At 39.3% G+C, this 27,905-nt stretch overlaps 1 protein-coding gene across 2 annotated transcripts in view; it reads right to left on the reverse strand.

Annotated features, from left to right (window-relative positions):
• Positions 1-3,658: 3,658 nt before the first annotated feature.
• LOC137397533 (rab3 GTPase-activating protein catalytic subunit-like) overlaps positions 3,659-27,905 on the reverse strand; it is a 54,138-nt gene continuing 29,891 nt past the window's right edge. The window contains exons 10-21 of one of the 2 annotated variants that reach the window (XM_068083835.1): positions 27,524-27,597; positions 27,326-27,418; positions 26,370-26,530; positions 25,868-25,954; positions 25,018-25,190; positions 22,321-22,692; positions 21,701-21,782; positions 21,264-21,372; positions 20,842-20,963; positions 7,514-7,610; positions 6,216-6,526; positions 3,659-4,005 (exon numbers count right to left, since the gene is read on the reverse strand). In XM_068083835.1, the coding sequence (XP_067939936.1) occupies positions 3,769-4,005; positions 6,216-6,526; positions 7,514-7,610; positions 20,842-20,963; positions 21,264-21,372; positions 21,701-21,782; positions 22,321-22,692; positions 25,018-25,190; positions 25,868-25,954; positions 26,370-26,530; positions 27,326-27,418; positions 27,524-27,597 (1,918 nt within the window). In that variant the 3' untranslated portion in view covers positions 3,659-3,768. Of the gene's footprint in view, positions 4,006-6,215; positions 6,527-7,498; positions 7,611-20,841; positions 20,964-21,263; positions 21,373-21,700; positions 21,783-22,320; positions 22,693-25,017; positions 25,191-25,867; positions 25,955-26,369; positions 26,531-27,325; positions 27,419-27,523; positions 27,598-27,905 lie in introns of both variants that reach the window. The other variant, XM_068083828.1, reaches the window with a different exon arrangement.

Consider the following 27,905-nt stretch of genomic DNA (forward strand, 5'->3'; position numbering starts at 1 on the left):
ACAAAATTAAAAGTATTTTTAAAGACTCAGACCATGTATATATAACATTTTAGTATACATATATTCATCATTAATGCTTATTATGTTGAACCGTTTACTTTATCATGCAAGTGAAATCGCAATAAGTCAGTCTATTATACGGTGTGACACATATGTATTCTAATCAAACATGAAGCGCACCTTTGGTTACAATACCACTCAAATACTAACCTTCTAATTCACAGTCATCTGAGTCTTCTGCATCACTACTTTCATCTTCATCCTCTTTATTTCTATTGCTACAGCAGCTGCTTCTGCACATGTCCGTACACTTGAGATCTGTATTGTTGCACTGACAGCGACGAGACTGGCACCCAGTTTTGCACGACAAAACATGCCCACGAGCACATCAGGAGGTGCTGGTTGTTGTGTTATTTATCTAGCTTTAAGCTCTCCATCTTCCATAAACCATCCATGTTGCTTGGGGATGGGACATTGATGATGATTTGCTTGGCTCTTCTCCATATCGCGGCCTGATAGGCAGCCTTAGATATATGGAGGTTTAACTCTAGTGTGGGTGGTAGGTTTGGTTGTGATGTGCGAGACGGTGAGCAGAAGATCTTATACCTTGCTTCATTGATGGAATTTGTCTCTCCACCGTATAATCTGCATATGAATGTCTCAATAGATTATCTTATTGCACCATCAACTTCAAAACCTGTTCCCAATGATTTCAGTGTGTTACAGAATTCAAGGTTGTTCTTTAGCAGCTTGAAGAAAGTTATCTTCCCGTTGAAATAGAATGCGCTTACACTGACATATCCACTTAGAGCATGGAGCCTGAGCAGTGCTTTGCATCGTTCGGATGTGAGGACAGTAGACAGACAGCCTGTTTACATACATTATCTCAACTGCTTCTTACCACAGCAGTAAATGAGTTTTTGTGATGGCAGCACATTCACTAGAGATAGACAGCTTAGGAAAACATCTGTGTCCTGGCACTTGACTAGAACTTTTGAGCTGGGTTTGTCTTCCATTATCTTTGCAATATGTGATAACATGCGCGTATCTGCTTCCTCGTGGTTTGGTGTCAAACTATTTATTTGGTTTACAGCGATTGATCCATCAAGGTCATAGCTGATCATGTGCCATTCTTGAGAAAAAGCTGTTACAAGATCTAGTTTCTGCTTCACAGTTGACTTCCTCCATGTATCCTTTAAAAATTTCACTAAAGCAGTCTTGTTTGAGCCATCTGCTGAAAATTCAGAAGTTCGGACTAAACACAGCAACCTTCTGCCTTCCTTCCACACTTCTATGACTTCTCTCACCTCCTTTAATGCTGATATCAGGGTATGTGTCACAAACAAAATCCACACGACATGTGTGATATACGTTTGCAATACTAACTATCCGTTGCAAAAGCTGACTTGCAACCATGCCAAAAGTTGGAGGAGCTTTCAGGGTCTGAATTTCGGTCATAGCATCAACCACAACAGCGTCAAAGACTGGTAGCTGATCCTGGTTAACATAGATTGATGGTTGATCATCAGCATCTTCCTCAACAGCAGCCATCAGAGCCGACTTGGCAGTCTTCAATATAGAGCCATCAGAGTTAGCCAGTGACCAGCTGATGTTGCCAAGAGAGAATGATAACACTTTTTTCAAATCCAAGTTACGCTGTTGGCTGATCACTAACAAATTCTCAAACAGTCTGTGCGAACACGCTAGGACTTTTTCTTTTGATTTTTTCTTAGCTGATGGTAATGTGGGGAAGGTTTTGACCTTGTTTGACTTGATGGATGCATTGAATTCAATCTCTTGGGTGCTTAACCTCCTCTAGACAAATTCTGAAAGCTGTTTCTCTCCTATCACATTTGTCATTTCAAGATCCTGCTTCACTTCAATGGAGACTTTTGCACCACTGGTAATATGTACTAGCTTGGTGGTTTGAAACGCAAACGGATTTATTCTTGCTGTTATGAGTCTTTCATGACTTCCCTCATTTCCTCATCAGCCTTCCATGCCTTTTCACGCATCTCATAACTTGCTGCTTCCGAATCACCAGGTACTAGCATCTTCTTCATGTCTGTATGTACAGCTGTTCGTTCTGGGTGAGATAGAGTCCAGCATTGAGAGGCCGATGATTCTTGTTAAACCCTATGATTCTACCGTGAGACTTTGAGTCTCTTTTAACTGTTTGCTCAATAGATTGATCACAAGCGATAGAGCTGAACGGACAGTCATGTCGTGATTAATTAATAAGTAAAATACCCCTTTTTCATAAGAGCCTCATACACCTTGCTACGCCATACTTTCAGATCAGTCATCTCTGCATAGTACAGCATGCAATATCTAGCGTAGTTTGTGTGGTCATATGCAAAAAACCAAGAAAGGATCATACATGTAATTTATCTATAAATTTATGTCCAAATTGTAGACTATAACAAGTCATGTAAACTGCAAAGAGTTAGTTTTGCTGCTCACAAAATGTGCAGACAAAAATGAACATGTTTTCTTTTTCTCCCACCAAAGTACCATCATCATGGAGTAATCATCATGAATTTGTAAAGCTATAAATATCTGATCTCACCTCTTCTGCTGTATCACATTCTTTCTGTCTCTTCTCATGTCTTTTCTCAGCTCTTTCCATAACGAGTTTGTTACAATACTTTTTATAACTTATAACTTTTCGTCTGATATGTAAGGTTTTCCAACCAAACTTGGAGTTGCCCCCTCCCATTTCGAAAATGCCCTCTAGCTCAGAAATGTGCAAACGCATAGGTGTAGAAACATTATAATTGAATTCAGCATAAATTTCTGATTATAAAACATCTTAGTTTGAGTAGCCCACCCTCCGAAGGAAAAGGCTAAAAGATAAGTTTATGTTCCTGCTCTACTATGTATACAGTTTTTGAACTGAATATCATTTTAATGATCCAAGCTTGTTGAACTCGGTGAAACAACAACAATCAATTATAGTGAATATTTCTCCACACTCTCAAATATGTGTTTTTTAGAGGTAACTGAAAAACAATGGTTGATGTATGCTGAGCCAAATAGAGTGTATCTATTTTTCGCCAATAGAAAAACTAACAGCTTTATTGTAAAGCACTTGTTGCAGAGGAGAAGCTTTCTGGTCTTGTCTGTTTTGATCATTACTAAGAATTCCAGTGAGTATATCCCTAGAAACCAATGTTCTGACAGCAGCATTGTTTCATTGCTCGGATGGTTAGAAGTGCCCTCAGTATTTCAGCATTATCTCAAAAACTAATAGTTCAAACTACTTAAAAATTTTCAATTGTGCTAAAAACGTATGACGTAAAAAGACTTCAATTTCAGAATCCTGGGTAAACCAAAAGTATGCCAGTGCAAAACAAACTAATTTTCTGTTGTCAGCCGTAAATCTGATAAAAAAGCATTTCCCAGAATATCTTGGGCTCAGGTTTAAAAGTGAATGTACTGCTATAGTACAGCCCTGTTTGTATCCGTGTTATTACAGCTAGTCATGTCCGTTTAGCATACTTACTGAGAAAAATGAACTAGCTACGTACGCCTTAAGAAAAGGCTTTTGGCTGCCAGATAACTCGTACCAATAAATGGCCCGCTGGCCGTTTATTGGTACGAGTTAACTGGCAGCATACCACCTGGTTTCACCAACCAACTATTGTTAGCCTATCAATGCGAATTTGTAATTTTATTTGTGTGATGAGCACTATAATGAATTTGACAAACCTCATTTAATGTTTGAACATTTGTTGAATACAAATATCGACAGATGAAGGAAATAAATTATTTGAATATATTATCAGAAGAGAAAGCTCCGCAGAACCTAACCTCTCTGTCATTTAGTATACAATGCATTCTCTGTGGGAGCGTGAGAGAGTAGGGGGCAGGCCGAGGCGTAGCGAGTCGTAACAAAAACTCTCGCTCTGCGGGAAGAGGAAAGAATGACTCGTAACCTGTATCAACTGGTCCTTGTTTCTGACTAGCGTGAAATAGAGAATGTTCTCCTTGGTTCTGCTTCTTCTACAATTAAGGCATGTCATGCAAAGATATGTTTGGCTAATCTTCTCCATTTCTCGGAAAATATTATAAAAACTCGTACTCTTTAGCAAACACAGGTAAGAATATATGGATCCTCACATGAACAGAAAAATTCAGAAAAAGTGAGACAAGAATTAGCAAAACAAACAATTATAGCTAATCGAGGTTCAGATCAGAATTTAGCCAACGTATCAGATTTATCACTTTAAAGCCTAACTAACCTAACCTTGTATATCCGAGCAACCACAAGTGGGCCCGAGCAGGCACAAGCGGGCCCGAGCAGACACAAGCGGGTCTGAGCAGGCACAAGCGGGTCTGAGCAGGAACAAGCAGGTCCGAGAAGGCACAAGCGGACCCGAGAAGGCACAAGCAGGCCCGAGCGGACACAAGCGGACCCGAGAAGGCACAAGCAGGACCCCTGATCCTAGGTTGCGCTAACAAGTTTACATCTACTGTGAAAGTGTTTAAGAGCAACAATCACTATGAACTGAATATTATATTGAAGCTCCAAGCTTATAGAACTCAATAAAAAAACAAAAATCAAATAAAGTTAATTGTTTTTTTTTCTGTTTCAAATATATGATGTTTGAAAAGTAACAGAAAAACAAAATGGTTGATAAAAACTGAGCCTAATAGTGTGTATATTTTCAAGAAAAGAGAACAACTAGTTTTAGTGGTAAGCTCCTACTGCTGACGGGAAACAGCTTTATAATTTGCTTTTTACGTAGCTTGCCTAGTTGTTACTTTCATTACCATGAATTTCAATCAGTATGTCATTAAAAACTTATGTTCGGAAGGCAGCCATTCATCATTTCTCAGTCATTTCTCAGTCAGTTAGAAGTGGGACGGTTAAAAATGGGACGGTTAAAAATGGGTCGGTTAAAAATGGGTCGGTTAAGAGAGGGTCAGTTAGAAGTGAGTCGGTTAGACGCGCCCTCCATACTTCGACAATAGCGCATGGACTAATAGTCTGATAACTGAAACTCTTTTAATAACGTTTAATCAGGTTGACGCGATTTTTATACTACCTACCAGGCTTGAAGCCAATACTCAAAATGCGCTCAAATACCATACTTCCAATACATTGACTTGGCGTTCTAATACTTCATTTCGAATACCTTAACTTACAATATCTAACATCCAATACCTTAGCTCACAATATCTAATACCTTAGCTCACAATATCTAACATCCAATACCTTAGCTTACAATATCTAATACCTTAGCTCACAATATCTTATATCGAATACTTTAGCTCACAATATCTAACATCCAATACCTTAGCTCACAATATCTAATACCTTAGCTCACAATATCTAACATCCAATACCTTAGCTTACAATATCTAATACCTTAGCTCACAATATCTAACATCCAATACCTTAGCTTACAATATCTAATACCTTAGCTCACAATATCTTATATCGAATACTTTAGCTCACAATATCTAACATCCAATACCTTAGCTCACAATATCTAACATACAATACCTTAGCTCACAATATCTAATACCTTAGCTCACAATATCTAACATCCAATACCTTAGCTTACAATATCTAATACCTTAGCTCACAATATCTAACATCCAATACCTTAGCTTACAATATCTAATACCTTAGCTCACAATATCTAACATCCAATACCTTAGCTTACAATATCTAATACCTTAGCTCACAATATCTTATATCGAATACTTTAGCTCACAATATCTAACATCCAATACCTTAGCTTACAATATCTAATACCTTAGCTCACAATATCTAATATCCAATACCTTAGTTAACAATATCTAATATCCAATACGTTAGCTCACAATATCTAATACCTTAGCTTACAATATCTAATATCCAATACCTTAGCTCACAATATCCAATACCTTAGCTAACAATATCTAACATCCAATACCTTAGCTTACAATATCTAATATTCAATACCTTAGCTAACAATATCTAACATACAATACCTTAGCTCACAATATCTAATACCTGATACCTTAGCTCGCAATATGTAATACCAAATACCTTAGCTTACAATACTACTATACATTTTGTCATGTACAGTTTCTTTACGGCACAGTGACGTGGGCTTCTCAGCCATACGGAGTCTACTGCACAGTATGAGACGTACAGCCACCCTACACACATAAGCCATAGTAGATGTCATCGATGACAACCAGCAAACATCCTTCCCTACCTTGCTGTCTTTGAAGAGCGCAGTCAAGGTTCGTCCCACAGGACCTCTCGCTGCACCAATAACCTTTACTTCCTGCTGGTTCATCAGCTGCGAGACGAACTCGTCAATGTTTCGGTTATTTTGCTCCAGTTCTTGGCTTACAAATTTGAGGTGCAGAGATCGAGCTCTAGATACGAGAAGTTCGGCTGTGTGAATTGTGTGAATGATATCAGCATAAAGCTCTGCGGATTGAGTAATAAAGTGGGTGCAGTTCTCGAGCTGAGACAGGAGAGAAGTGATGAGTGAGGAGATAGAGGGTATCCATCTATTTCCTGTAAGCAATTTCGGTAGGTAAGCGATAATAGTAAAAGTCAGGTATCCGGCAGCCATAAATGCGACATAAATAGAAAGCATGCTTGTGCCAACAATACACAGGGATAAATACCGCCACCACGACTGACATGTAGATATGCAGTTGGCGCAGCACACATCTGACCGATGTTTTATACAGTGAATGTATCGATTAACATTAAGTTTACAGAAAACAATGAGGAAATATTAGTTCCATTACAGTATCGTATATAAATCAGAGATGAGTTCCATTACAGTATCGTATATAAATCAGAGATGAGTTTTATTACAGTATCGTATATAAATCAGAGATGAGTTTCATTACAGTAACGTATATAAATCAGAGATGAGTTTCATTACAGTATCGTATATAAATCAGAGATGAGTTTCATTACAGTATCGTATATAAATCAGAGATGAGTTGATTACAGTATCGTATATAAATCAGAGATTAGTTTCATTACAGCATCGTATATAAATCAGAGATGAGTTGATTACAGTATCGTATATAAATCAGAGATTAGTTTCATTACAGTATCGTATATAAATCAGAGATGAGTTTCATTACAGTATCGTATATAAATCAGAGATGAGTTTCATTACAGTATCGTATATAAATCAGAGATGAGTTGAAAAGACCACAATTTGTTCAGTACCGAAACTCCAAATTAATTTGGCAGAAGCAAAGCTGTTGCTGGCTATATGGAGAGCAAGAGTGCCTACATGGTTATCGATAAGCTATGATTTGCTCAGCTGCTCTCTATAGAGGCAAAGATGAATAATTTTTATCTGGAAACAATGTAGTCTACTACATAGAGAGACGAACTGATAAGACAATTCGGTCAATATATGTTTTATTCAGAAGGGATCACGAGAAAAACCATCCTAAAATTAAACTACAATAAAATACATGAAGCTGCTAGCTAAGCTAGTTGAAAAAATTTAGTTAATACCTGAATTTCTCTCACCTTGTTCCTTGAGAACTAAAATGGCGGACTGGATCGCCAAGGGTAGAAGTTGAAGAATGACATCTGATGGTTTTAAGTTGGACAAGTAATGTAACACCTAAGACAAGTACAAACAAGCTTCAGATATACACATGTAGGTTCATCTTTCATTTTAAGGGAACAAAATGTTTATGTTTGCCATACATTGCTATACTTTTACTAAATTAATCGATTGGATATCAAACAAGGCATTTGGAATTCGCAAACAGAGTATTCATCTGAAGAACAAAATACTGTAAATGCTCCAACAACGTAAACCTTTATATACTAAAACTCTACTTAACATAAAGAATTTGAGTAAAGCTTTTGCTTCGTATTATGTAAGAAATCCCATAAAGCATAAGGGTTAAGGGTCATAAGGGTTAAGTCAGAGCAAGTTCTCAATTTCGATTTGAATAACAAGAGCCCAACAGTTAGCCTTCAAAGTATTATTTTCTCTCTTGGCCCGTTTGAGAGAGAAAATGACATAAAGTAATGACATATGGCGGTCTAGTGTGCCGTAAGAGATCATCAGGTGTGCTGATAAAGCACAGAGAATAAGTAGGTGCACAATTATTCAGAATCACCTTAAGGCGGCGGATAGGTGCAAGTGTTAGAGTGTCGGTCTACTAAGGCAGTTGATAGGTGCGAGTGTTAGAGTGTCGGTCTACCAAGGCAGTTGATAGGTGCAAGTGTTAGAGTGTCGGTCTCCAAGGCAGTTGATAGGTGCAAGTGTTAGAGTGTCGGTCTCCAAGGCAGTTGATAGGTGCGAGTGTTAGAGTGTCGGTCTACCAAGGCAGTTGATAGGTGCAAGTGTTAGAGTGTCGGTCTACAAAGGCAGTTGATAGGTGCAAGTGTTAGAGTGTCGGTCTCCAAGGCAGTTGATAGGTGCAAGTGTTAGAGTGTCGCTCTACCAAGGCGGTTGATAGGTGCAAGTGTTAGAGTGTCGGTCTACTAAGGCAGTTGATAGGTGCAAGTGTTAGAGTGTCGGTCTACTAAGGCAGTTGATAGGTGCAAGTGTTAGAGTGTCGGTCTACCAAGGCGGTTGATAGGTGCGAGTGTTAGAGTGTCGGTCTACTAAGGCAGTTGATAGGTGCAAGTGTTAAAGTGTCGGTCTACCAAGGCAGTTGATAGGTGCAAGTGTTAGAGTGTCGCTCTACCAAGGCAATTGATAGGTGCAAGTGTTAGAGTGTCGGTCTAACAAGGCAGTTGATAGGTGCAAGTGTTAGAGTGTCGGTCTACAAAGGCAGTTGATAGGTGCAAGTGTTAGAGTGTCGGTCTACCAAGGCAGTTGATAGGTGCGAGTGTTAGAGTGTCGGTCTACCAAGGCAGTTGATAGGTGCGAGTGTTAGAGTGTCGGTCTAACAAGGCAGTTGATAGGTGCAAGTGTTAGAGTGTCGGTCTACCAAGGCAGTTGATAGGTGCAAGTGTTAGAGTGTCGCTCTACCAAGGCAGTTGATAGGTGCAAGTGTTAGAGTGTCGCTCTACCAAGGCAGTTGATAGGTGCAAGTGTTAGAGTGTCGGTCTACAAAGGCAGTTGATAGGTGCAAGTGTTAGAGTGTCGGTCTACCAAGGCAGTTGATAGGTGCAAGTGTTAAAGTGTCGGTCTACCAAGGCAGTTGATAGGTGCAAGTGTTAGAGTGTCGGTCTACTAAGGCAGTTGATAGGTGCGAGTGTTAGAGTGTCGGTCTACCAAGGCAGTTGATAGGTGCAAGTGTTAGAGTGTCGGTCTCCAAGGCAGTTGATAGGTGCAAGTGTTAGAGTGTCGGTCTCCAAGGCAGTTGATAGGTGCGAGTGTTAGAGTGTCGGTCTACCAAGGCAGTTGATAGGTGCAAGTGTTAGAGTGTCGGTCTACAAAGGCAGTTGATAGGTGCAAGTGTTAGAGTGTCGGTCTCCAAGGCAGTTGATAGGTGCAAGTGTTAGAGTGTCGCTCTACCAAGGCGGTTGATAGGTGCAAGTGTTAGAGTGTCGGTCTACTAAGGCAGTTGATAGGTGCAAGTGTTAAAGTGTCGGTCTACCAAGGCAGTTGATAGGTGCAAGTGTTAGAGTGTCGCTCTACCAAGGCAATTGATAGGTGCAAGTGTTAGAGTGTCGGTCTAACAAGGCAGTTGATAGGTGCAAGTGTTAGAGTGTCGGTCTACAAAGGCAGTTGATAGGTGCAAGTGTTAGAGTGTCGGTCTACCAAGGCAGTTGATAGGTGCGAGTGTTAGAGTGTCGGTCTACCAAGGCAGTTGATAGGTGCGAGTGTTAGAGTGTCGGTCTAACAAGGCAGTTGATAGGTGCAAGTGTTAGAGTGTCGGTCTACCAAGGCAGTTGATAGGTGCAAGTGTTAGAGTGTCGCTCTACCAAGGCAGTTGATAGGTGCAAGTGTTAGAGTGTCGCTCTACCAAGGCAGTTGATAGGTGCAAGTGTTAGAGTGTCGGTCTACAAAGGCAGTTGATAGGTGCAAGTGTTAGAGTGTCGGTCTACCAAGGCAGTTGATAGGTGCAAGTGTTAAAGTGTCGGTCTACCAAGGCAGTTGATAGGTGCAAGTGTTAGAGTGTCGGTCTACCAAGGCAGTTGATAGGTGCAAGTGTTAGAGTGTCGGTCTACTAAGGCAGTTGATAGGTGCGAGTGTTAGAGTGTCGGTCTACTAAGGCAGTTGATAGGTGCAAGTGTTAGAGTGTCGGTCTAACAAGGCAGTTGATAGGTGCGAGTGTTAGAGTGTCGGTCTACCAAGGCAGTTGATAGGTGCAAGTGTTAGAGTGTCGGTCTACCAAGGCAGTTGATAGGTGCAAGTGTTAGAGTGTCGGTCTACTAAGGCAGTTGATAGGTGCAAGTGTTAGAGTGTCGGTCTACAAAGGCAGTTGATAGGCGCAAGTGTTAGAGTGTCGGTCTACTAAGGCAGTTGATAGGTGCGAGTGTTAGAGTGTCGGTCTACTAAGGCGGTTGATAGGTGCGAGTGTTAGAGTGTCGGTCTAACAAGGCAGTTGATAGGTGCAAGTGTTAGAGTGTCGGTCTACTAAGGCAGTTGATAGGTGCAAGTGTTAGAGTGTCGGTCTAACAAGGCAGTTGATAGGTGCAAGTGTTAGAGTGTCGGTCTACTAAGGCAGTTGATAGGTGCAAGTGTTAGAGTGTCGATCTACCAAGGCAGTTGATAGGTGCGAGTGTTAGAGTGTCAGTCTACAAAGGCAGTTGATAGGTGCAAGTGTTAGAGTGTCGGTCTACCAAGGCAGTTGATAGGTGCAAGTGTTAGAGTGTCGGTCTACCAAGGCAGTTGATAGGTGCAAGTGTTAGAGTGTCGGTCTACTAAGGCGGTTGATAGGTGCAAGTGTTAGAGTGTCGGTCTACTAAGGCAGTTGATAGGTGCAAGTGTTAGAGTGTCGCTCTACCAAGGCGGTTGATAGGTGCAAGTGTTAGAGTGTCGGTCTACCAAGGCAGTTGATAGGTGCAAGTGTTAGAGTGTCGGTCTAACAAGGCAGTTGATAGGTGCAAGTGTTAGAGTGTCGGTCTACTAAGGCGGTTGATAGGTGCGAGTGTTAGAGTGTCGGTCTACAAAGGCAGTTGATAGGTGCAAGTGTTAGAGTGTCGGTCTACCAAGACAGTTGATAGGTGCGAGTGTTAGAGTGTCGGTCTACCAAGCTAGATGACAGGTTGGACTCTTGTTAAAAGCAATCATCTATCCTAACTTTTAACTCTGGCCTCGGACCGATGGATGGATAGACAGATACCATTCTAATTATAGTAAAAATATATTTTTGTTTAAAAAAATTGAAGTAAAACAAAAATTTCCTTTACTATAATAAGAGCGGACACTTTACTACAAGTACTGTATTATAGTGAAGCAATATTACTTTATTGTGACAAGATACTTTATAATAATATTTATTTTATAAAACATACGTATACAATTTTTTTTCATTGCAGCATAAATCCTGCTAGGTAGAAATGTGAAAAAATGGATTTTAGTTAATACGGAAGCCTTGCCTTTCTCAATCATTTATTTGTCTGTTTGGATTTTTATCTCCCCGGCTATAGTTATTAAAATCTCACATCCCGCTGGATTTGAACTCACGATTACTGCAACCGCAGTTTTGCATTCCAATTGTCTAACCACAAGACCACAGAAGCTCTTACAATTCAAAGCTCTTACTGTATGCTTTATACACCCTTTTCCCGATTTTAAGTGCTAAATAATGTAATACTCGAAGCTCAATAAAACACGATAAAATTTCAAAGTTATTAAATTAAACTCTATGAACTCTAACTCTATGAACTCTAACTCTATGAAACATGATGCTTTTTCGGTTTTTCGTGAACTTCTAGTTCCGGTTTTTCGTATGGTTCAACTGGAAAATCGGTAAAGGCCAATAATTTTCACGCGGCCAATTGTATTATCTCGAGTAGGAATAGCCTCTACATTCTCTCGCCGTTTGGTCAGACAAAGACGGTCCGATATCTCATTTTTACATTTGCATTAGTATCGAGAAGTACCAATATCGTCATGTTCAAAGTTTTGATGAATATCTTCTGCTGGAACAGTAACCTTTTTTATACACACACACTTCTATGCAAGAATTGTTATAATTAATTCAACCTATTCAGGATTTTTATTTTGTTTTCTCAGTTCGTAGTAATTGTATCATTACCAAATTATCTTTTATTGTAATCGTAGCAAAACAGACTTAATTTAGCTATTACTTGCTTATTATTTAACATTTGAATTTAAACAATTTTATAGTTGTTTTATTTTGTTTCTTACTTTATTTGACCTGCACAAAACATTTTCCTCATAATATGAAGTTTGAAAGTGAAAGTTGTTTGACAAAGTTTGAAAACCTTTACAGTTGTTTTATTTTGTTTCTTGATTTATTTAAGCTGCACAAACACTTTTCTCATGGTATGAAGTTTACAAGTTAGAATGGTAACTTTTGTCATATGCTGAATAAAAATAAGTTTTCTGTGCAAAGACGTTTATTACCTGGGCAACGGCGGGCATTAATCTAGCCTTAATGTAAAATTACCGTAATCATAGACCACCAATCAAGTGTAAGTGATAAGAACAAATAGAAAAGTTATCCGTGCAAACCAATCATATTACGGTTACCGTTCAGCATTTAAATTAAAAAGTGAAGATTAATTTGGTCCTTTTTGAAAGGCTAAACGGTGAGTTTAAAAAATCTTGGAACGGGTTAAGTTAGTTACACGTATTTCACATAATGTAAAGTCCCTATAACGTTAATGTCCTCGGAAGGTTTATTTACATTGGAAAGGCCTGTACTGTAATATGCTAAGCGGGTGATGGAGAGCCAAGCGCAGTTGATACATGTGCCATCTACATCTCTAAAGACACTGAGCGAGGTACCTTCTACATCTCTAAAAACACCGAGTAAGGGTACCATCTACAACTCTAAAGACACTGAGTAAGGGTACCATCTACTTCTCTAAAGACACTGAGTAAGGTATCATCTACAACTCTAAAGACACTGAGTAAGGTACCATCTACAACTCTAAAGACACTGAGTAAGGTATCATCTACAACTCTAAAGACACTGAGTAAGGTATCATCTACAACTCTAAAGACACTGAGTAAGGTATCATCTACAACTCTAAAGACACTGAGTAAGGTATCATCTACAACTCTAAGACACTGAGTAAGGTATCATCTACAACTCTAAAGACAGTGAGAAAGGTATCATCTACAACTCTAAAGACAGTGAGAAAGGTATCATCTACAACTCTAAAGACACTGAGTAAGTTATCATCTACAACTCAAAAGACACTGAGTAAGGTATCATCTACAACTCTAAAGACACTGAGTAAGGTATCATCTACTTCTCTAAAGACACTGAGTAAGGTATCATCTACAACTCTAAAGACACTGAGTAAGGTATCATCTACAACTCTAAAGACACTGAGTAAGGTATCATCTACAACTCTAAGACACTGAGTAAGGTATCATCTACAACTCTAAAGACAGTGAGAAAGGTATCATCTACAACTCTAAAGACAGTGAGAAAGGTATCATCTACAACTCTAAAGACACTGAGTAAGGTATCATCTACAACTCTAAAGACACTGAGTAAGGTATCATCTACAACTCTAAAGACACTGAGTAAGGTATCATCTACAACTCTAAAGACACTGAGTAAGATACCATCTACTTCTCTAAAGACACTGAGTAAGGTATCATCTACAACTCTAAAGACACTGAGTAAGGTATCATCTACAACTCTAAAGACACTGAGTAAGGTACCATCTACAACTCTAAAGACAGTGAGAAAGGTATCATCTACAACTCTAAAGACACTGAGTAAGGTATCATTTACAACTCAAAAGACACTGAGTAAGGCACCATCTACAACTCTAAAGACACTGAGTAAGATACCATCTAAATCTTTAAAGACACCGAGTAAGGTACCATCTACATCTCAAAAGACACTGAGTAAGGCACCATCTACAACTCAAAAGACACTGAGTAAGGCACCATCTACAACTCTAAAGACACTGAGTAAGGCATCATCTACAACTCTAAAGACACTGGGCAAGGTACCATCTACAACTCAAAAGACACAGAGTAAGATATCATCTACAACTCTAAAGACACTGAGTAAGGTACCATCTACAACTGTAAAGACACTGAGTAAGGTATCATCTACAACTCTAAAGACACTGAGTAAGGTATCATCTACAACTCTAAAGACACTGAGTAAGGTACCATCTACAACTCTAAAGACACTAAGTAAGGTATCATCTACATCTCTAAAGACACTGAGTAAGGCACCATCTACAACTCTAAAGACACTGAGTAAGATACCATCTAAATCTCTAAAGACACAGAGTAAGGTACCATCTACAACTCTAAAGACACTGAGTAAGGTATCATTTACAACTCAAAAGACACTGAGTAAGGCACCATCTACAACTCTAAAGACACTGAGTAAGATACCATCTAAATCTCTAAAGACACTGAGTAAGGTACCATCTACATCTCTAAAGACACTGAGTAAGGTATCATCTACAACTCTAAAGACACTGAGTAAGATACCATCTAAATCTCTAAAGACACTGAGTAAGGTATCATCTACAACTCTAAAGACACTGAGTAAGGTATCATCTACAACTCTAAAGACACTGAGTAAGATACCATCTACTTCTCTAAAGACACTGAGTAAGGTATCATCTACAACTCTAAAGACACTGTCATGCAAGTGCCTAGTATTACTGGTACTTTGCCAACAAACATTATGCTTTTTAGCTAAAGCTTTATACAAGCTAATATTATATAGTACTGTCTCATTATAGCTACTAATAATGCTTGTAGCTTTTTACAAAGCTTTTCTATGACCAAACATATAAATACTTGGGTTTTCTGTTATCAAATCAGTTGTCTCTGGAGTGTGCAATAAACCATTTCTCTAATTTAATACTCTATTTAATTGCTTCTGTGCAGAAACATAACAGAAGCTAATTGGCGACAAGGATTTCTCTCTTGAACAGTTACAAAGAGTTTTGTTCAGATTTTATCATTGATAAAATCGATACAAAGAGTTCTAGTTTATTACAAGAGTAACTGTTCAAAATTGCACCACTACAATGACAGAAGTAGCAGACCTGATCAAGCTAATGCAGAAGCAGCAGGAGGACCAGAGACAGCAGCAAGAGGAGCAGAGAAAGCAGCAAGAAGAGCATAGACAACAGCAGCATGAGGAGTTCAAGCAGCAACAAGAGGAATACAGACGTCAGCAAGAAGAGCATAGACAACAGCAGCATGAGGAGTTCAAGCAGCAACAAGAGGAATACAGACGTCAGCAAGATGAAAGAATGGAGGAGAATAAGAAACTGATGGAGCTACTACTACAAAACCTACAACGGAAACAAGAAACAGCTGCAACCGCTGTTCCAGCCTTCCCAGGTTTTGACCCAACAGCAGAGCTACTAACAGATTACATAGACAGATTCAACACATTCATTGCAGCAAATTCTATTCATCAAGACAAGATTGCTGGCACTTTTCTCACCAACCAACAGCCTACACTCTACAAGCAGCTTAGTAATATGGCAGCTCAGCTTTCAACACCCAAGCAGATCAACGACCTCGACATGGATGAAATACTGGAATTTCTCAAAGACCAGTATGACCCTAAGCGCTTCATTGTTAGAGAGCGTTACAAGTATTGGAGTGACATGCAGAGGAAACCTGGAGAAACTATTCAAGAGTTAGCTGCCAGAATTCGTCAAGATGCAACTACATGTGCCTTCATAGACATTACAGATCCATTAGATGAGGCTCTCAGAACAAGATTTATCTGCTCTGTAAACAATGAAGCAGTTCTCAAATCTCTCTTCAAGGTCAAGGACAATGAACTCAACTTCAACAAAGCTATACAGGTAGCACAGGAAACAGAAGAAGCAGCTAAAGTTGCCAAAGAGACAGTTTATGGAAACTCGTCTAAAGTCAACAAGGTTGCTCAACAGAAATCAAGATACAAACCAATCCAGAAAAACAACTCTACACCTGACAAGCAGAAGGAAGGAAAGCTATGCTACAGATGTGACCGAACTAACCATACAGCGGATGACTGCAGATTCAAAGCAGCCACCTGCAACTTTTGTTCTAAACAAGGTCACATAGAAAGAGCATGCAAGAAAAAGAAATCATCTGTAGCAGAAAAACCAGTAAAGATGATAGAATGCACATCAACCAAGATGGTGAAACTTGCTGAAAACATCAAACTGGAGGGAGACAACTTCACACTTGAACTGGACACTGGAGCATGTGACAACTTCATCTGTAAATCAATATGGGAGAAGCTAGGAAAGCCAAACCTAAAACCTACTTCAGTTAACTACAAATCAGCCTCAGGACATCTCATAGAGATGCTTGGCAGATGTGAACTAACTGCCCAATTGGATGCACAGAAAGAAGTCAGACTACCATTTGTGATTAGTGCTGTACAAGATCTCAACCTACTAGGAAGAACTGCTATACAGCAACTAGGCATCTCTATTGATGACAAGCTACAACAGAACCTTGTATCAACAATCACAGAGAACCAGCCAGATGGGAGGTTACAAATCAAGTGTAAGGAGATGTGCAAAGAATTTCCAGAAATATTCAAAGACGAGCTAGGATGTCTCAAGAACTTTGAACTAGAGATAAACTTCAAACCTTCAACAAAGCCAGTCTTCTGCCGACCCAGACCAGTTCCTATTGCCTTGACAGAAGAGCTCAACCAAGCATACGAAGCAGGTGTAGCTAAAGGCATATGGGAACCAACTCAATTCAACCAGTATGGAACACCAGTTGTACCTGTACGCAAATCTACAACAGGTCAAGCTGCAGGGAAGATCAGAGTATGTGGAGACTACTCCAAGACTATCAATAATCAGCTAGAAACACATAGGAAACCCATCCCACTACCAGAAGATCTAATCAGAAAACTAGGTGGAGGCTATTGCTACACAAAGATTGATTTAGCAAATGCCTACAATCAAATATTGTTGGCACCAAAAAGTCAACGACGACTAGCACTATCAACACACCGAGGAGTACTACTACAGAAGAGGTTGCCCTTTGGCATAAGCTCAGCACCAGGGTATTTTCAAGAAATCATGGAGCAACTGACACAAGACCTCCCAGGAGTAGCAGTATACCTAGATGATATACTAGTGAGTGGAGCCAATGCAGAGAGCCATCTACAAAACTTACGTCGACTTCTTTAAAGATTAGAAGAAAGAGGGCTCAGATGTAGAAAAGACAAGTGCTGTTTTGCTCAACCTACAGTAGAGTATCTGGGACACAAACTCACTTCAAAGGGAATCACTAAAGGAAAGAAGGCAGATGCAGTACAACAGATGCCAGTCCCAACAGACTTAACTCAGCTAAGATCTTTCTTAGGAGCTACACAATTCTACAGCAAGTTCATACCCAATCTGTCACAACTCACAGGACCATTGCACAAACTGACACGCAAAGGAGAGACCTGGAAGTGGGGCACTGAACAAGAAAAGAGCTTCAACAAACTGAAAGATATGCTATCAACTGATAGTGTCTTAGCACACTTCAACCCAGATCTTGACATTGGAATCTCATGTGATGCTTCAGAAACTGGACTGGGAGCTGTACTATTTCATCGTTATCCTGATGGAAGTGAGAGACCAATAGCCAATGTTTCAAAAACACTGACCAGCACACAGAGGAAATATGGACAAATACAAAAAGAAGCTCTCTCAATCATATTTGCTCTAAAGAAGTATCACCAGTACCTGTATGGTCGACGGTTTATCTTGGTAACTGACCACAGACCTCTTCTCACACTTCTAGGACCTACCAAAGGAGTTCCAGCTCTAGCAGCCAACAGACTAGCAAGATGGGCACTGGTACTAAATCAGTATGACTACACCATAGAATACAGATCTACCCAGCATCATCAAAATGCAGATGTCCTCTCAAGACTGCCAGTTGGACCTGATAAAGAGTTTGATGCAAGAGAAGATGAGGATGATGTTGATACAGTATGCACTATTCACACTATTGGACAACAGCTCAACTCTACAGACTACAATGTTCTAGTAAAGGAGACAAAGAAAGACCCAACACTAGCCACAGTAATGCGCTACACAGCAGAAGGATGGCCTGGTAACAAAGAGATGAAGGAGACTCAGCCGTCACTCTTCCACAAGATCTCAGATTCACTTTCTATCACTGAAGGTTGTCTTCTATATGGCAACAGAGTAGTCATTCCGGTCAAGTTACAACAGGAAGTATTAAAGATCCTTCACCTTGGACACTTTGAAATGGAAAGAATGAAGAAGCTAGCTCGAACTGCTGTCTATTGGCCTCGCATTGACTCTGATATAGAGGAGACAAGCCGACAGTGCACTGCCTGTGCTGAACACCAGAAGCTTCCACAGAAGTATCCTATACATCCCTGGATGCTACCTGAGAAGCCATGGAGTCGTCTTCACTTAGATCATGCAGTGAACTTCATGGGCAGCCAATGGCTAGTGATGATAGATGCCTACTCAAAGTATCCATGCATACACAGGACGTCATCTACTTCTACCAGAGCTACCACAGACATCTTAGAGGAGATATTCGCACACTTTGGATACCCTCACACCATAGTCACTAACAATGCTACCAGCTTCACCTCAGGAGAGTTTCAGCAGTGGTGTCAAGAGAGAAGCATTGTTCACCTCACTGGAGCACCCTACCATCCAGCTACAAATGGCGCAGCTGAAAGACTAGTACAATCCTTCAAACAAGCCATGAAGAATTCGTCACTCTCACCTAAATCTGCACTACAACAGTTCCTGATGCACTATAGAAGGACACCACTTCCTACAGGATACTCTCCCAGTCAGCTGCTGAATGGAAGACAGATGAGATGCAAGATTGACACCCTATTGCCATCACCCACACACATAGCACAGTTTCATCAATCCAGAGAAGTCAACCGATCGGCAGAAAAGACAGTTAGCAAGATACACAGCTACAATCTTGGAGCACCATGCTATGCCTTGTATCATGGACCTAGACGCAACAGACAACCTAGATGGGTTCCAGCCATTGTTACTAAGATATATGGAACTCGTAGTCTCAATGTCAAAGTGGTACCAAAGGGACCTACTTGGAGAAGACATGTTGAACAACTCAGACCAAGATACTCAACAGAAGAAGATCAAGACCCTGGAGATAAACCTGATATAACAGAGGAGACAAAACTGCAACTACCAGCCCCTACAACTGTAACAGAGCAACCTCCGTCTAGAAGAAGACCACGCAACCCTCGTCTACCTGATGGAGATGAGTATAGCAGAGACAAACCCCGAAGGTCTAAGAGAACCAGAAAGAACCTTTAGCTTAGTGAGGAGGTGTCATGCAAGTGCCTAGTATTACTGGTACTTTGCCAACAAACATTATGCTTTTTAGCTAAAGCTTTATACAAGCTAATATTATATAGTACTGTCTCATTATAGCTACTAATAATGCTTGTAGCTTTTTACAAAGCTTTTCTATGACCAATCATATAAATACTTGGGTTTTCTGTTATCAAATCAGTTGTCTCTGGAGTGTGCAATAAACCATTTCTCTAATTTAATACTCTATTTAATTGCTTCTGTGCAGAAACATAACAGACACTGAGTAAGATACCATCTAAATCTCTAAAGACACTGAGTAAGGTATCATCTACAACTCTAAAGACACTGAGTAAGGTATCATCTACAACTCTAAGACACTGAGTAAGGTATCATCTACAACTCTAAAGACACTGAGTAAGGTATCATCTACAACTCTAAAGACACTGAGTAAGGTATCATCTACAACTCTAAAGACACTGAGTAAGATACCATCTAAATCTCTAAAGATACTGAGTAAGGTATCATCTACAACTCTAAAGACACTGAGTAAGATACCATCTAAATCTCTAAAGACACTGAGTAAGGTATCATCTACAACTCTAAAGACACTGAGTAAGGTATCATCTACAACTCTAAAGACACTGAGTAAGGTATCATCTACAACTCTAAAGACACTGAGTAAGGTATCATCTACAACTCTAAAGACAGTGAGAAAGGTATCATCTACAACTCTAAAGACAGTGAGAAAGGTATCATCCACAACTCTAAAGACACTGAGTAAGGTATCATCTACAACTCTAAAGACAGTGAGAAAGGTATCATCTACAACTCTAAAGACAGTGAGAAAGGTATCATCTACAACTCTAAAGACACTGAGTAAGGTATCATCTACAACTCTAAAGACACTGAGTAAGATACCATCTACTTCTCTAAAGACACTGAGTAAGGTATCATCTACAACTCTAAAGACACTGAGTAAGGTATCATCTACAACTCTAAAGACACTGAGTAAGGTACCATCTACAACTCTAAAGACAGTGAGAAAGGTATCATCTACAACTCTAAAGACACTGAGTAAGGTATCATCTACAACTCTAAAGACACTGAGTAAGATACCATCTACTTCTCTAAAGACACTGAGTAAGGTACCATCTACAACTCTAAAGACACTGAGAATGGTACCATCTACAACTCTAAAGACACTGAGTAAGGTATCATCTACAACTCTAAAGACACTGAAAATGGTACCATCTACAACTCTAAAGACAGTGAGAAAGGTGTGAACAATGAAGTGTGATCAATAACCCTGTATTACCTAAAAGCTAGCCACCATCTGTGTGATTAATAACCCCCTATTACCTAGAACCTGGCCTCCATCTGAGTGATCAATAACACCATATTACCTAGAAGGTAGCCACCATCTGTCAGTCTCATAATGACAAGATTGAAAGGTAATTAATTACCTTTTCTCCTTCTTTCGTATCATTGAATAGTCGCTTCTGTCTATTGGCTGGCACAGGTTTGGCATTCCGCCAGGCCTCCTGCCATACATTGCCTGCGACCAACATCCGATCGCTAAGAGAGCCTGTAACCCGAAGAGAAGTGCTATGCTTGATAGGATATAGCAAGTATAGCGAGTATGATGAGCCATCAATAGACTGGAGATACCGCTTGAATTTTAGTGCTATCTACACCATTTCCACAGCGAGAGAAACGAAGAAAAAAAAATGTAAACTATGAGATGATGAAGTTGGTAAAATTGGAAATTCTAAAATACTTGTTACTGTTGCGCAGCAGCCAACTGCTGGTAGCTTGCATCTTATTTCCCATCTAAAATATGGAAGTTTTAAATGACACAAAGTTTTCTAGCAATTAAGACACTAACCTTTCTCAATGATATCTCCTGTGTCAGGGTCCATGAATGTCTTGAGCACATAATCCTTGGGAGAGTACCAGCGCACAAAATCATCCAAGACACATCCGTGATTAGCTGCCTGCATCATGAATGTACCATTCTCATATACATTACATATAGAAATATTCATCGCGCTGCGGCTATGGTTTAGGTTCATGCATACGATAAATGAGAGACTGTTACTATTCTTAGAGTCAGTTGCAGCTCACTCCTGTTTTAGCTACCATATTTCATAACATCTGATAGAGAAAAACCTAACAGCCAACAACTCTGCAAATTAGCTATAACTGATTCATTAAGAGCAAGGAAACGTAAATAATATTGAGATACGTTGCATTAAACAGACCTTAAAGAACTCCAGATGAGATATAAGACTATAATATTGAGATACGGTGTATTAGACAGACCTTAAAGGACTCCATATCAGATACAAGACTAGCACTTTGCATCTTTGCCCGCAGGTTTGCTCCATCTTCAGAAGTTCCCATCCTGCAAATATGTTCACACCGTTAAATGACTATCTCATGCATAGATATATATACCTTTATATATCTATGGTCTCATGGCATACACTGCTACCAAATAATACGTAATTATCTGTGTGCTTCAAAATAATTCAGCTAAGAGTTAAGGTAGTCACAAGTAGCTTGCCCATCAGCTGCGTTGTTTTAAATAATGGTGCCATCAAATTCCCAATATGTAGAAGGTACTCAATTGTGTACACACAAATTTGAATTGCTTACAATCAGTTTTAGGGGACTCGCTTTTGGAGTTACGGAGAGTACCCTAGCGGTGCGCAAGACAAAATGCCAAACAAATATTTATTATATAACGGAGTATGCAATAACCATTTGTTAGTCGTACACGTATACAAAAACTTTGGTGTCATCTTCTCAATGACTTTTTCAGCAATAAATGATGACAACGCGACTATTCTATCAAAGACCCGCAAATGAAACAACAAAACATTCCTCTCAAACATGGAGCATGTTTGCTAGAAGCCAAGTCTGAACTCCCGACAAAATACCTGGTAAGAATCTCAGCATGCTCAGCAAGAGCATCCTCAGTCATAGGCGCAGGATCCTGCGTAATTGGAATATACAAATCGTCCTTGCCATTAAGTAACTTGACATTCTCAAGTTTACGCAAACGCCCTTGTGGTATGAGATCTGATTTGTCAGCTGTTTCGACCAAAGAGGGACTGCTAGAACTACTGTCGCAATCAAAAAACTCATCATCATCTGAAAGAGACTCAGCGTTACTGGCAGACACTGAGGCATCCATGACTAGCTCGTTCTGGTCAGCCTCTCTGGCTGACTTTCTACTGATGCAGCAATTCAACATCTGAAGTTTTTGGTAAAGCAGACCTTGCGACAGGTCAGGCAGGCCAGATTCCAACCTGTGCCAAGAGCAACAGCAGACATTAAAATATGGAATTAATCAATAGGAAAATCCACAGAGAATTAATGAAGAGTTTTCTTCAATTGATATAATAAATTTAGATTGCGATTCAGCACCTAGAGCTAAGACATATAAACAGATTCAGCACCTAGAGCTAAGACATATAAACAGATTCAGCACCTAGAGCTAAGACATATAAACAGATTCAGCACCTAGAGCTAAGACATATAAACAGATTCAGCACCTAGAGCTAAGACATATAAACAGATTCAGCACCTAGAGCTAAGACATATAAACAGATTCAGCACCTAGAGCTAAGACATATAAACAGATTCAGCACCTAGAGCTAAGACATATAAACAGATTCAGCACCTAGAGCTAAGACATATAAACAGATTCAGCACCTAGAGCTAAGACATATAAACAGATTCAGCACCTAGAGCTAAGACACATAAACAGATTCAGCACCTAAAGCTAAGACATATAAACAGATTCAGCACCTAGAGCTAAGACATATAAACAGATTCAGCACCTAGAGCTAAGACACATAAACAGATTCAAACCTAGAGCTAAGACATATAAACAGATTCAGCACCTAGAGCTAAGACATATAAACAGATTCAGCACCTAGAGCTAAGACATATAAACAGATTCAGCACCTAAAGCTAAGACATATAAACAGATTCAGCACCTAGAGCTAAGACATATAAACAGATTCAGCACCTAGAGCTAAGACACATAAACAGATTCAAACCTAGAGCTAAGACATATAAACAGATTCAGCACCTAGAGCTAAGACATATAAACAGATTCAGCACCTAGAGCTAAGACATATAAACAGATTCAGCACCTAAAGCTAAGACATATAAACAGATTCAGCACCTAGAGCTAAGACATATAGACAGATTCAGCACCTAGAGCTAAGACATATAAACAGATTCAGTACCTAAAGCTAAGACATATAAACAGATTCAGCACCTAGAGCTAAGACATATAAACAGATTCAGCACCTAGAGCTAAGACATATAGACAGATTCAGCACCTAGAGCTAAGACATATAAACAGATTCAGCACCTAGAGCTAAGACATATAAACAGATTCAGAACCTAGAGCTAAGACATATAAACAGATTCAGCACCTAGAGCTAAGACATATAAACAGATTCAGCGCCTAGAGCTAAGACACATAAACAGATTCAGCACCTAGAGCTAAGACACATAAACAGATTCAGAACCTAGAGCTAAGACATATAAACAGATTCAGCACCTAGAGCTAAGAAATATAAACAGATTCAGAACCTAGAGCTAAGACATATAGACAGATTCAGCACCTAGAGCTAAGACATATAAACAGATTCAGAACCTAGAGCTAAGACATATAAACAGATTCAGCACCTAGAGCTAAGACATATAAACAGATTCAGAACCTAGAGCTAAGACATATAAACAGATTCAGCACCTAAAGCTAAGACATGTAGACAGATTCAGCACCTAGAGCTAAGACACATAAACAGATTCAGAACCTAGAGCTAAGACAAATAAACAGATTCAGAACCTAAAGCTAAGACATATAAACAGATTCAGCACCTAGAGCTAAGACATATAGACAGATTCAGAACCTAGAGCTAAGACATATAAACAGATTCAGCACCTAGAGCTAAGACATATAAACAGATTCAGCACCTAGAGCTAAGACTTATAAACAGATTCAGCGCCTAGAGCTAAAACATATAAACAGATTCAGCACCTAGAGCTAAGACATATAAACAGATTCAGCACCTAGAGCTAAGACATATAAACAGATTCAGCACCTAAAGCTAAGACATATAGACAGATTCAGCACCTAGAGCTAAGACATATAAACAGATTCAGCACCTAGAGCTAAGACATATAAACAGATTCAGAACCTAGAGCTAAGACATATAAACAGATTCAGCACCTAGAGCTAAGACATATAAACAGATTCAGCGCCTAGAGCTAAGACATATAAACAGATTCAGCACCTAGAGCTAAGACACATAAACAGATTCAGAACCTAGAGCTAAGACATATAAACAGATTCAGCACCTAGAGCTAAGACATATAAACAGATTCAGAACCTAGAGCTAAGACATAAGCGGGGACATATAAAAGTGTCCGTGAGCGATAAACTAACAAGATAATACATAAATGATTTCATCTTAAGCACAAAGTCCTACACAAATTGGTGGCGATGCGTTCAAATGTTTCACAAATTTTAATATAAGAGCGAACAAACGAGGATACCAAGTAAAGAAGACCATTTAGTAATGCTAGCAAATGGAAAGAATGAGGATGATCCTTACCCAGGTATGAGGAGGGAGTTGTCTAATCTGAATCTCATTTCAAGGACAATTTCATGCCAGAGATGGGCAACAGCTTTGAGACCTCCGAATGATGTGTTGGCAATGCATGAAGAAACAGCAAGGCGGTAGAGGAGACTGTCTATGGGTGCTGTCTTGCAAAACTTGAAATGTTCCTGTCGTGTAAGACAAGATAGAACAAGACAATGACATTGATTCTCAACTCCATCTCTATTATTCATAATGGCATGCAAACAAGAAGTTTAAACAATGAATTAAATAGTATTTTGAGCAACACAAAATGGTTCCAGATAATGAACTTCAATTTGTGGTCAGTGCTGAAGTTAAACTGTTGGAAGGTACAGGCTAGAAGTAAAATTTAACTAAATATCTAAACAATTTGAATAGATTTGAAAAATACCATTCAACTGCACTGGTGTCTTAAAACCTGCAGTAGGAACCCACAACCTTTATGGAAAGCAACTGTTCTCCCAATGAGCTTGATTAAGAATTTAAAAAGGAATTAATTTTAATAAATGTTCATAGTTGTTAATAAACACTAATAGGTGTTAAAAGGCAGAACACGTACAACTATTACCAAAACTACCTTGCCCCAGGCAGAACATGTACAAATATTACCAAAACTACCTTGCCCCAGGCAGAACATGTACAACTATTACCAAAACTACCTTGCCCCAGGCAGAACACGTACAACTATTACCAAAACTACCTTGCCCCAGGCAGAACATGTACAAATATTACCAAAACTACCTTGCCCCAGGCAGAACATGTACAAATATTACCAAAACTACTTTGCCCCAGGCAGAACATGTACAAATATTACCAAAACTACCTTGCCCCAAGCAGAATTGACTATTTCAGTTTCTTCTCGGGCTTCTTCACTGGCTTCTTCATAATCTTTGGCATCAGGGAAGATGTGCTGTCAAAACCAAAGCAATTAAACTTCCCAAAAGTCTGAATATCACAAGGCGCTTTGTAGACGATGGTAAAAAAGACGACTGCATTGCGTGTCCACAATCACAATGATTGGTCTAGCATCTGGAGCAATATCACCTGTCTCCAAAAATCTCTTTACTCAATGACATCAACCCACAAACAGCTTGACTTACTTGATAAAAATATTTTCATTTATCATCAATTTAAGAACAGTCTGCAATTTTGTAGTGTAATATAAAAGGTTGGAGTTTAGTACACCTTCCAAATGAACTTTAGCTATAGTTAGCGGTTACAACTTGTTAAGTTAATAGGTATACAACTTTAAAATGATGACACCATAATCATTTGCAGCTTTTCACGATGTTAGTAGCGGAACTAGATGTGATACCTTGACTTACCAGTAGAATTTTGTTAAGCACATCCACAGGAATGGGTGACTGCTGCTGAGTTCGTTCATTTAGTCTCAACCGTATATCCATTGCTCCGCTCATCTTTGACATGGACGGCAGGTTATATCGCGTCTGCGGCTCTGTCAGTCGCTCCAATGCAGTTGTCAGCTCTACAATTGATAAACAAAACAAACATGCAAATTATTTTGTGAGAAAAATGACCTCTAGACTCAACTTCATTAATCTTTTGTCTTGATAAGGATATATTTGCTGCTTACTTCAAAAGGTTCTGTGGAACCATTTATATGTGAACCACTCTGTTCACACATATCACAAAGCAGTTTTTTACATAACACTTTACATCACCGAATTCCAGACCATTTAAAGCATCGGTCTGCTTGTAACTTCATAATACATACACGAGTTCCTAATGGATATTAATAGATATACGAGTGTGTATATGGACAATAATACATACAGGCATGTGTATATGGACAATAACACATACATGAGTGTACATGGACAATAACACATACACGCGTGTTTATATGGACAATAACACATACACGAGTGTGTATATGGACAATAATACATACAGGCGGGTGTATATGGACAATAATACATACACGTGGGTGTATATGGACAATAATACATACACGAGTGTGTATATGGACAAGAATACATACACGAGTGTGTATATGGACAATAATACATACACGAGTGTGTATATGGACAATAATACATACACGCGTGTGTATATGGACAATAATACATACACGAGTGTGTATATGGACAAGAATACATACACGAGTGTGTATATGGACAATAATACATACACGAGTGTGTATATGGACAATAATACATACACGCAGGTGTATATGGACAAAAATTAAAAAGCATCAAAAACTCAATCAATCATTTGAGGACATAACGCATAACATCAGGTGTTATCAACTGAGCCCAACCTGAATCAAGGTTCTCTTGTTGCCGGCTGCCAAACACCTGGTCAAAGGTTGCAGAGCTGCCACACAGTTCAGAAAATTTCCTAAGGCTCTCATCTGAATACACATAATAACACAAAATGTTTGAGAGAGAGTCAAGTCGCAGAAGACAACAATGTTAAATGGAAAGGTATGACCAAGGCTAGTAGTATGAATACGTACGAAGCAAACCATCAATGCCTTTCGCCATTGTCACTTGTACAGTCCATATAGGAGCATTCATCGGATCAATATCGCTAGAATGATAATGATGATAGTTAGACATATTTACATAGACATCAACTCGGGTATTCAGAAGTAGAGCAATGCCTCTACAACTTTACGAGCTCACAACTGAGGCGCCAATCATAAGTCGCTATAGAAATAATCTCTCCTCATTAAAGGCCTATATATAAATACATGTACCCAATGCTAAGTTAGATCCCTCCTCTTTAAGGGCCTATATATAAATACATGTACCCAATGCTGAGTTAGATCTCTCCTCTTTAAAGGCCTATATATAAATACATGTACCCAATGCTGAGTTAGATCTCTCCTCTTTAAG

The sequence above is a fragment of the Watersipora subatra genome, chromosome 1, assembly GCF_963576615.1.
Source record: "Watersipora subatra chromosome 1, tzWatSuba1.1, whole genome shotgun sequence".
Classification (NCBI taxonomy): domain Eukaryota; kingdom Metazoa; phylum Bryozoa; class Gymnolaemata; order Cheilostomatida; family Watersiporidae; genus Watersipora; species Watersipora subatra.